At 52.8% G+C, this 11,056-nt stretch overlaps 2 protein-coding genes across 4 annotated transcripts in view; both read right to left on the bottom strand.

Moving 5' to 3' along the window:
* Positions 1 to 531: 531 nt before the first annotated feature.
* Positions 532 to 6,803, bottom strand: REEP2 (receptor accessory protein 2). Of its 2 annotated transcripts, none has more exons than XM_059919501.1 (8): positions 6,619 to 6,803; positions 4,595 to 4,667; positions 4,230 to 4,306; positions 2,924 to 3,044; positions 2,589 to 2,702; positions 2,086 to 2,233; positions 1,858 to 1,988; positions 532 to 1,772 (listed from the first exon to the last, which is right to left on the bottom strand). In XM_059919501.1, exons 1-8 carry the CDS (start codon positions 6,648 to 6,650, stop codon positions 1,704 to 1,706), a joined length of 765 nt encoding a protein of 254 aa, XP_059775484.1. In that variant the 5' UTR covers positions 6,651 to 6,803; the 3' UTR covers positions 532 to 1,703. The 2 variants fall into 2 exon arrangements, with proteins under 2 accessions (XP_059775484.1, XP_059775485.1); XM_059919502.1 differs by having other exon boundaries at positions 2,086 to 2,227.
* Positions 6,804 to 8,473: 1,670 nt separating this feature from the next.
* KDM3B (lysine demethylase 3B) overlaps positions 8,474 to 11,056 on the bottom strand; it is a 60,139-nt gene continuing 57,556 nt past the window's right edge. For both annotated transcript variants that reach the window (XM_059917188.1, XM_059917189.1), the window contains one exon: positions 8,474 to 9,905. In XM_059917188.1, coding sequence (XP_059773171.1) covers positions 9,825 to 9,905 — 81 coding nt within the window. In that variant the 3' untranslated portion in view covers positions 8,474 to 9,824. The remainder of the gene's footprint in view (positions 9,906 to 11,056) is intronic.

Raw genomic sequence — 11,056 nt, 5'->3', positions numbered from 1 at the left:
TTGTCTGTCCCCAGGGTCAGACATGAACCATGGGGCTGGTTCCTCATCTCCACCTCCCCCCTCACCCCGCCTATCTCCTCCTTTCAGTGTCTGGCTCACCGTTTCTAGGCACTATGGGCATCCAATCTCCTGGCTCTGACCAGGAGCCCCCATACCCCATTCTCTCTTCCCTGGGGGCCTCATCACGATCTCTGTCCCTAGAGCTTACACCTGGCATTTTCTGTGAGGTACCAGAACGCGCAGGGGTCTCAGGGTAAGATGCTCAGGGACAGGACAACCTCTGAGGGTTGTCCCATCGCTCTTCATAAGTCCTGGCCCCTCCCAGTCCCCTGGCTCTATCTTGAACCTCAAAACCATCTTCCCAGACTGAACCACCTCAAGCCTATCTCTTACCTTGGAGATCAGAACTCCTGGGGTTCACAGTCTGGCCTCTTCCCCCCTCCATCCCACAGCTGAGCCCTGCTTCTCACTTGCAGTCCTTCCCATCTGTGGACTGGTAGAACAAGAACAAAGCACAGAGGCCAAAATAAATGAGGTGCCAGAATTTGGTTTATTGGCTCATCCAGTGCGAAAGGTCCATTGAGCACCCTCTTTCCATGGATTTGGGAGCCCCCTGGCTCCTAATATCTTTTTCTTCTTCATACATTCCTCCTAGCCCTGACTGAAGCCACGGCAGAAGCTGGGGCAAAGTGTGGGGCAAAGGCTGGGCTCTGACAGGGGTCTGCTTACATGGGGCCTAGTCTGCTTGGCATAAGACGAGGACCCTAGGGGGGAAGGAAGATGGGCCCCCAGGTGAGGAGGAAAGGAACCAGCCCAGCAAGGGCCTCTACTGAGGGCTCTGAGGGGTGGAGCCCAGTCCAAGGGCAGGGCAGGAATGGGAAGAGGCAAAGGGGAGAGGATCAAGGGCAGAGGAGGAGGTGAGAGGCCCCTCGGAGCCCTACTCTCTCATGGGCTGGGGTCCTCTGAGGCTCAGAGAGTAGGAGGGAGGGCTGAGGGTGGGGGGAGGTTACTGCTAGAGGGAAAGTCCTTTACTCAAAACCCCCCAGCTCTAGACCCAGAAAGATGCACACACACGTACACTCTCACACGCACACCCCTGGAGCCCCAGCTCTTTTCAGTGGGCGCGTGTAGCACACAGCCCTACCCAAGGCCCTCAGCTGTAGCTCTGGCCTGGCCCTCCTGGTCATTTAAGTGCACACTAAGCCCGTGTCCTCCATTCACAGCTTCAGGCCCAGAGCCCCTGCCCAGGTTCTCCGAGGCCTTCCCCACTCCCTCCCTCTCTCCCAGGGCCTTCAGGCCTGTCTCTGGTCATTCTGGGCTGTGACTGGCCCCCGACCCCGACCCCGACCCCGACCCAGGGAGAGCAGTGGGACCATGTTAGGACTTCAGACAAGGGGATGGCCATGGTCTTCAGCAAGGCACTGGGTGGGCGGGGGCAGGGCTGGAGCGGGGAGAAGAGCGTTAAGGCTCTGAGGAGCCCACACCTCCTCGAGTGGCTCAGTCCTCAGCTCCTGGTCCAGCCTCTACCCTCAGCCCCCACAGCAGGGCCTCCCTCCTCTTTTCCAAGCCCTTCCGGGGGAGGGGCCACTGGGCAGGCACCAGAACCAGCCATCTGAGAGGCCCTAGGGCCTGAGAATGAGGGCTGCTGGCACAGTGTGGAGCTGGGGCTCTGCAGCCTGGGGCAGGGGGTGCGTGCCGGGGCCTCAAGCGGAGTCACCCCCCGCGGAGATCTTCTTCTTGGGCCGGGTCTTCAGCGTCTTGGAAGCCAGTGGCTGTGGGAAGGAGACAGGAAGACAGAGGGCTCAGCCTGGAGTCACAACCCCTCGCCATTTCCCCAAGCTCTGGCCCAGCTCTCACCTCAGCTTTGGGCACTTTCTTGATGGATTTGGCCCTCTTAGTGGCCTTGTCTCCCGTGTCATCCTCAGAGATCTCTGTCCGGGGATCTGCCTGGTTTGTGCCTGACCTTAAACTCATGGCAGGGTCATCTCCTGGTTCGGAGAGGAAAGGAGAACAGCGGTCTGGCCTTTCTCCCACCTGGCCTCCTTGCCCTTGTGCCCCACGCCCAGCCCTGGGCCTGGCCTGTACCTAAGTCCTCAATGGTGTCCAGGAGGCTGCCAGGGCTGGGTCTGAGGCGGCCGTCGGGTCCCTGCAGGGGCAGCGCATCCTCGTCCCGGATCAGGGTCAGGTCCTGCATGCTGAAGCTTCGGAGCTTCTCTGACAGCACCCCCTGGCCCTAGGGTCACCACCACGCACCGGGAGAGCCGGAGGAAGGGGCGGGGTGGAGATAGAGGTCACCGTGGGGCACTGGGCAGCCACTGGGCTCAGTGCTCTCCCCGCAGTGTCCTCACCCCGTCCTATGGCAGCACTGACAGGCTGGGGCCATGCTTTCCCTTTGGACAGATGAGGAAACTGGCCCGTTGAGTGGAAGTTCCTTAGCTGGAGGGTGTTAGAGGCAGGACTGGAACCCTAAGCTGCACAAGACCCCAAACCTTCACAGACCTGAGGACCTGGTGGATGCAAAGGGGCTTGGCCAGGGGGACGAGATGAGCAAAGTGGGGCCCTGGGAGCTGGGTCTGCCCCCATCTCACCTTGGCAGCAGCCGTGACCGCGGCATTAGCGGCCAGGTTCAGACCCCTCTTGCCCACCCTCATCATGGTCTCATAGCTCTTGTCTCGGGCCTGTGTGATGTACTCGTCGATCTCCTGAGGGGTCGGAGGGGAAGCAGGAAGAGGTGAGGGGTGGGCCCTGCTGGCCAGGCCCTGCCCTGCCCTTGTTCACACCTGGACAAAGGCACTGCTTGCCCCAGGAGGCCAGGGCCCTGCCAGATCACCCATAGGGAGAGCCACGAATGCACGTGGTTACAGGCACTGGGCTGCCTTGACCTGGGGCAGGTGGGAAGAGAGCTTCCCTCGTCCCAACAGACCTTCTCCTTGTTGGACAGTGTTGGGTGCACGAACTTGCGGTAGAGCACGCTGGAGCCTTTGGTATAAGGGGACAGCAGCCATATCACAAAGGCAATCTTGAGCTCAAAGTAGAATGGAAACCTGTTGGGTGGAGAGAGGCAAGCGGCGGAGCCTGGGGCAGGGAGTCAGGAGATGCGCCGACCCTCTGCATGACCCTGGCTGGCCCCCCCTCAGTTAGTGCACTGAGGTCCCCATGTGGCTCAGGAGACTGGTCAAGGGGAGGCTCAACTGAGACTCCAAGTGGGAAGGTGAGAGGTGATCCCGCAGAAATTCCCCGCAGCGGTGGCTCTCCTCACCCTCTTCTGACAGAAGACTACCCATTCCTCTGTCCTGGGGTCAACACCACGGCGAGATCCCTAAACTTCCAGGTGCACTCTTGGGTCCTCACCCCATTCTCTTCCTGCCCTTCCTCCCATGAAGAAGCCGGGCTTCTCCAGCTGTGCTCTGGATCCACCCCTTGATGCCATGGCATGGCCCCTGCTTTTAAGGATCGTTCTCCATTCCCCAAGGCTCTTTCCCAGGCCACACACTCCTTCAGGTCTCCTCCATCCTCACCAAAGCTCCCTCCTTTGCTTGTGTCAAGAGGCACCTACACTCACTGTTCTCAATTTTTAACCCATTACTCTTTCCTAATTTGACCCCATTCAACTTTCTCTTCTAAAACTGTTTTTCTCAAAGGCCATAGGCCCTTGAAATCTACAAATGCAAGGATGTTTTGTCCTCTACCTCTCTGTAAAACTCTTTTCTTTTGACTTTCAGTGTACCGTGCTATGTTAGTCCTCTCTTCCAAGAGGCATTTGCTCATTCAGTAAACATTTTTGAGCGCCTGCTGTGAATATACAGATGATTAGGGCATTCCATGTCCTCAAAGGACATATACATAGTCTAGTAGTGCCTAGAAAAAGCCTTTGAAATACAAGCATCCAATGTTTATAAGACTGACTCATACGCCTATTTTACAAATAGGGAAACCGAGGCCTAGGAAACTGTGACCTGTCAAGGTCACGGCAAGTCTGGCAGAAGCAGGTTTCCTGAATTCTATTGTGGTGATTTGGCTACCACCAGAAAGAAATGTGAGGGTTATGTCTGTTCTCATTCTGCTGATCAAGCCAGGCCGGAATGGGGATTGGGGGGAGGGGACACCCAGGACCCCATGGAACTGTTGGGGGATTCCACCCTGGGTCTCAGTCTTCTGTTTGACTGGCTGTGTAGAAAAAGTCAGAGGCCCTGGCCCCTGAGATGCAGGGAGGGGATGCTAGATCTCACCAGGAGAGCACGATATCTGTGAGTGTCTCAGCAGTGGTGAAGAAGGCAAAGACGATCCAGTACATCATCCATTTCACCTGAAGGTACAGAGGGTGGTGTTGGCTGGGGCCTTGGGGAAACACCCAGGACCCCACCTTTGCCTGCCAACCATGCTGGAGGTGCTGTGGGGGACACTGAGGACCTCAACTTTGCCTGCGTATCACACCAGGCCTGGAGGAAAGGAACACACAGGAACCTCCCCTGAACCAGGTCTCATTAGTGCTGACAGCATTAGTACAAAGTCACCCCCACCTGTCATGTGACCCAGTGTCCTCCCTGATCTCTGCCACGTGGGTTGGGTGTGAGATAAAGGGTCATACACTCACATATTCCTTCACGTTTTTTGTCTTCACGGCCTTGTAGGAAGAATAGGCTGGGTACAGGGTGCCAAAGATGAGCCTAGGGAGGCAGGCATGGTTACTGGGCCCCTCGGCCAAGAGCAGTAGCCTCTCCCTCCCAGCTCTGCTTCAGTCCCTGGGTAGGTAAGGGGAGAATGGACAGAACTCCAGAGTGCCACATCAGCTGGACGGATGAACTCAGGTCAGGGGTTTAGGTCAAAGCAGGCAAGCCTGAGGTGATACACAAGCATGGAAGCCCCAGCCAGCTAGGGTGATGCCTCATAACAACCCCCCCCTTTTTTTTGGCTGTGCCGCACAGCGTGTGGGATCTTAGTTCCCCGACCAGAGATCAAACCTGGGCCCTCGGCAGTGAGGGCACCGAGCCCTAACCACTGGACGCCAGGGAATTCCCCTGTAACCCTTTATTGTTCAGTTTTTCTCCAGCCCCTGAGGCACAGAAAGACCCAGAGGCCAGAGGGTCTGATGTGGCCTCTTCAGCCCTGATCCTTGTTTGTGCATAAGCATATCAGGGGTGGGGGTCTGGTCACTGCCACAGGGTTGTCTTCCTTCTTGACACCACTCCCATTCATACCCATCTGCCCTTACCCTCTACCTCCCTGTCGCAGAGCCAAGCTAGGTAGGGCCACCTAACAGGGCACTCTACCTGGCAGTCAGAGGTACCACTGTAGCCCTGGGGGCCTGGGGAGCAGAGGGCACAGGGGCAGGAGGCCCTGAGAGGGGCAGAGAGGTTTATCCCCCCATGTAAACACTTTTGGGAATAGGCTCAGGGTAGTGTGCTGGGCTGGAGGTCCTGGCTAGAGTGGAGTCCGGTGCTGATCCCATCAGAGAGCACATACAGGACACAGGTGAGGGAAGGAGAGGACCGATGCCGCTCAGGGAGCTCATTCACACAAGAGAGCAGCAGACACTCGGAAGGTCACAGGGAGGTCTGAGGCCCCTGGATTCCCTCTGGGGTGGGATGGGGGAGAGGCAGGAGGGAGACTCTGGTGGGTCTAGAGAAAGCCAGAACACAAGCACATGACAGCAGGGAGGGGATTCTGGGGTGTCAGTCCCCCTGGGTAGAGGCTTAGGGTCAGGGACCTGAGCTGCGGCAGGGGTTGGCTGAGGCCCATGTGGAGCCCCTGCCAGGCCCAGCCCCTTGACAATGTGTGGTACTGCCTGTTCCCCCATGGACTTGCCTCACTGAGGCAGGACATTTCTGAGAAATGGCCTTTGGAGATGGGGTGGGGGGCAGAATCCTCAAGGACAAAGTCCCCGGTTGTGGGAGAGGGTACCCTCCTGCAGCCTGGGGGAGGTGGGAGGGACGTAGCTGGCAGCCTGAAATGAAGGCCACCTAACACCCTCCCCTCCACGGCTTTCACAATCCCAGGCTGGCCACACACATCCTCTCCCAGTTACCTCCCACACTTTGTCCTCCAAGCATCTCTGCTTCCCATATCCCGTCCTCCCTGGGGGGTCTTCAGAGCATGTGCCCTCACCCCCCAGTCTCCTGACAGTCAGTGGAAGAGGCAGGAGAAACCCGCCCCTTTGGGGAGGCCAAGGCTGCCACAGCCCTAAGCTATGGAATGAGGAGGCCCTGCCTTGCTCCCCGGGCTCTTCCATTAGCCCTCTCCCCAAGGGAGATGCGGGCCCAGGTTTGAGGAGCTCCTCCAGTCAGATCTGCGACATGGGGGAGGGGACAAGCCGCCTCCCCTGATAAATCAAGCCGTGCTGCCCAGCCCCTGGGGTGAGGGAGGGCGAAGAAACAGGGAAATTAAAAATAAAAGGGGTGGGAAGTCAGGCCTGCCATGCTCCTCTAACAGTTCCCCCTCCTCCAGGTCCCACACCTCCACGTCTCTGGGGACCCCAAATAGGGACGATGTGCCTTTAGGTGACTCTGCTGTATGAAGCCACGGAGTGGTCCATCCCGGGCTTCAATACCCCTCACCTCCCATCCCTAGCCCCCATCCCCCTCCCAACCGGCCGCGCCCCGCCGCCGCCGCCGCACTCACACCACCAGGCGAGAGATGATCCAGGACACCATGGCGGGGCCGGGCGGGGCGCAGGGCGGGAACCCGGCCCGGGCCGAGGATGGAGCTGCTGGAGGTCAAGCGGCGGCAGCAGCAGGAGCCGCACTAGCAGCAGCACCCGCAGCAGCAGCCGCCGCGGGGGCAGCGGAGCGCCGAGCCGCCGCCGTTAAAGGGGAGGTCCTTGCCGCAGCGGCGGGCCGTGGGCGGCGGCGGCTCTTAAAGGGGAGGCCGCGGCGGCGGCGGCGGCGCGCCCCCTGCACCTGCTGTCGCCGGGCATGCGCCTTTGACCTGCCTTCTTCTAATCGCTTGTTCACTTTTCTTGGGTTCCAAGCCCTGGGTTGAGGTCCTCAGAGGCCTTCATGGTTCCACCCTGACATCCTAGCCCTCCTCCTGCCCTGCCCACAACAGTCTGAAAGAACATCCCACGAGGAATAATAGCTATGACTTATTGAGTGCTTACTGTGTGCCAGGCCCTGTGCTAAGAGCTCCACATGCATTATTTCAGTGACCATCCTATAAGGCAGAGGTTATAGTTATTCTCATTTTGAAGATAAGAAAATGGGAAGCTTTAGGGAGGTTCAATAACTTGCCAAGGGTCACAGAACCACAAAGTCATGCTGCTAAGATAGGAACTCAGGAAGTCTACTAAATGGGCTACTTCTCCCAACTGCTATCAAACCCTCCTCCCCCATCACAGGCCGTCAAGACACCCACCCAGGAAGTCCTGAAGTCAAAGGTAGAGGGGCATCTGTCCACCCCACCATCACCAATCACTCCAGTTGGAAAAGGACCTAACCCTGTTCCCAGTCTGATCTGCTTTTTCAGTTTTGTAAGGGAACTGAGCCCTGTGCTCTCAAGGTGGATACCCTGGGGCAGGGGAGTGCCTCCTGGTCAACAGAGGCTGGTAGAGAGGCCTGGGGTCCAGGTAGGAGATGAATCCAGGGGCTCCAATTCCATCCCCATCAGCAAGCACTGGCGGCAGTGGATGCCCTAATTCTGAAGACATTTATATCCAGAATGTAGGCTAGCCTGCCTCCTGATTTTCACCAAAGCAACAAAGCTCCAGCAACCTCTGCAACCCCCCTTCCCCCACTGCTTTCCTTTCCTGTCCCATTTCAAAGCTTCTGCATTCTTTATGTCGAGGTGTAATCCTCTGATGACCATAGCATCAACCCGTGCCCATCCAGGCTGAAAGGACATGCTCAGAACTCTGTATTTCATTTATAGTCCTATTCAAACTCAGTATCCTTGAACCACACAATGGTCTATTTCCACCCGGATAATTGTATTTCCAGGCTGAAACACTTTGGAAAATGTTTTTCCAACAGGATCCAGAGAAGCAGCTTCTGATGACCCCTCTTGCTATTCTTTACAACTTCCTCTTCAAAAGGCCTTTTCTAATTGGAACGTAGTCTGTCCTCACCCTTCAAGCCACTTTAATTTCATACGTGGACAGCCAGGCCTCTTGTTTTGATGAACTTTTGTCACTGATTGCCCAAAACCTTGCTCAGGCCACTTCCCAAGGCCTTTTCCCCCCAGACTGTTCAGGAAGGTAGGAACCCAGCTTTCCCATAGAGCATAAACTATGGAAAGCCCATCTTTGCTACTACCCTCTAACTCATGTAGCACCTTCCCTTCATCCCCAAGCCCTCAAACCACAATGACCTAGCACTTCCCTCTCCCAATTGGACACATTCAGGAAGCAAAGAGTAATAATCGGATGCAACAACGTAATGATGATATGAAAATGAACCATCCTCCACTTCCAACCCCATCCTCAACCTGGCCCTGCTTTTTAGAACGGCTGGCACAGGAAGAATTTAGTCCACTACAAACAGATTTGTTAGATTTTTAATAAGAACATGGAAATCCCAATCAGCCCTTCAACAAAATTAAAATACAGAAAGTGAAATTAAAAGTATTCTACAGTAAATGACTTTTATTAAAAAAAAAAAAAATGTAACTGTGAACATATAAACAAGCCTGCAGGGCACTACAGTACAGCCGGGAAGATAGATACATTTTCCAATGTACCTATGGGCCAATGAATTCCATCATTTTCAAATAAATTCTTAATAAAACTCCACTGAGTTGGAAAGTTTTGCTGAAAATATTTCCGGACAAAAAAACCCCCAAAACAAAAAGCCTCATGTAGGAAAGCAAACTTTCCTTCGCATTTGGAACTATAAGAGGAGTCCCAAGGGAACGCTGGTAATAGATGGAAATGGGTCCTGGAGTCACCAGTGTGTGTATGCGTGGAACACACCAACAGCACAGACATGACAAAGTTCTTTCTCAAGAATGGCTGTTCCCTCAAGATAGGACTGAGATGGGATGGGGAGAAACTAAAAGAATCCTACAAAGCCAATTCTTTAAAATTCTGCTTTGGCTGATTTTTGTGCTATAATGGGCAGTTGATTTCTAAAAATCTTATTTCTTCAAAGAGTTTTATCGAAAGGAAGACTAAATGTAATGTGCCTTTCCTCATAATCCAGGAAAACAACTGTGGTATTTCAAAAGTTCTAAAAATATCTACTTTCATGAAATAGTAACTATTTCACTACAAACCTATTTTTCACTAAATACACACATTTCCTAATCCTGGAGCCCCTTGGGAAAAGCAGTGGATTCCCCCTGGGTCCTTCAAGACTCCACTGTTTACGGGAGAGATGGTGGGGAAAGGCTTCACCCGGCTCCCGGGATGGGGTGTGTCAGAGGTCATGTGCAGAGACACCGTCAGGCTTCCACCAGGGGTGTTTAAGCAATTAGCCCTCACTTGTACCAGTTATGTGATTCCCCCTACCTCCAAACACATTCCCACTTAACTAGGCACAAGAGAAAAAGAAAAGAAAGGTGTGCCCACATTCCTGGTTTCCACGAATCTCAAATCATGAGAATGTGCAGGAAAGCCCAGCGATATTCAGGCAATTCAGAGTCCCAAAAGGCCACAGGATGGGGATGTGGCACCCTTGGCTTGGAGTCTGAAACTGTGTGTGTGAACAGTGCGACTTTCCTGTGTCAACCTTCAGTGTTGAGGCAGCAAAGAAAAGAGTGGCTGGAGAGTTTGTAATACTGACCACACTGGCTCCAAGTGAAGGACCTCTGCTCCAGCAGAGAACCCTGCTGTTCCCTGTATGTGTTGTGAGTGAAAGACCTGCTTCACAGGCGAGTTTGGAATTTCACCACGCCTAAGACCTTGCCAGCTTGGATTCATGAGCCTTGAGGGTGCCAACAGCATCTTTCACTGCGTGATAAATGATGTTCTTCACCTGGAGAGAGCAATCAGCACAGTCAGTTTATGGCAGCCACAGACTGTGTTCTGCAAATGAAAATGTATGTCCTACACCGACTAAAAGCCTTCTGATTAGTGAGGAAAGCCCTCAACCAGGACTGCGTGCTTCCTAAGTCAATCCCAAAAGATGATTTACAAGTCACACAAGATATATAGTCTATATTCAAAAAAGAATGATTTCATCATTTGAAAGGCTATGTAATCACCATCCTCTGTATGCTGGGAACTACTGTTAAGCTCTTTATGTGGACTTTCATTTAATCCTTACCATAATACTATGAGGTAGATTCTATTATTATCCCCATTTTACAGATGAGAACTGAGGTTCCATGGTTAAGAATCTTACCTGAGGTCCTGTAGCTAATAAGAATGCACTAAAACAATAGTGGACAGGTAGGATTTATTGGGTATTTTTCCCTTTTGTGCTTATACATATTTTCTAATTTGTCAAAAAGGAACACATATGTGAAGTAAAAGTTATTAAAATAAAGTGAACAGGATAAAGACGGTTTTAAACCAACACTGTGATTATTTCTGAGGAGGTGGAATGGGAAAGAGTAGATGGAGGCTTCAATAATGTAGTTGTTGTATATGTATATATTGTATATGTGGTACGTATATGATGCTTTATTTCTTAAGCTGAGTTATGGGCACACAAGCCCCCTTTGCTGTTCTCTATTACATTTTTTGTATTAATTCAATAAATACTTACTGAGTACCTACTATGTGCTAGGGAAAAGCAGTGAATAAAACAGTAAAATCCCTGCCTTCATGGAGCTTAAACAGCTTATGTCCTAGTAGGGATAGAAACAAACATAAAATACATAGTATGTTAGATGGTGAAAAATACTACAGAAAAAAATAAAGCAGTGACAGAGGATTGGGAGGTGACATGTAACAAGTAGAGACCTAATGGAGGTGGGGTCTGAAATATGTATGCCTGAATACTTGCATTATATATCTATAATATCAATGTTATCTATTTATCAATGTGATGGTACTTTGTATAAGAACTTTATGGTTGAAATATTCCATAATTTTGAAAAAGGAACAGCAAAACAGATCAAGTTCAGGGATAAAGGTGATTAAATCTACCAAGAAAAATCTCCAACCTCATGGGTCACTGAC

The sequence above is a fragment of the Balaenoptera ricei genome, chromosome 3 (assembly GCF_028023285.1).
Source record: "Balaenoptera ricei isolate mBalRic1 chromosome 3, mBalRic1.hap2, whole genome shotgun sequence".
Classification (NCBI taxonomy): Eukaryota; Metazoa; Chordata; class Mammalia; order Artiodactyla; family Balaenopteridae; genus Balaenoptera; species Balaenoptera ricei.
Note: the sequence above shows the minus strand (reverse complement) of the source record. Positions and strands in the feature narration are given on the sequence as shown.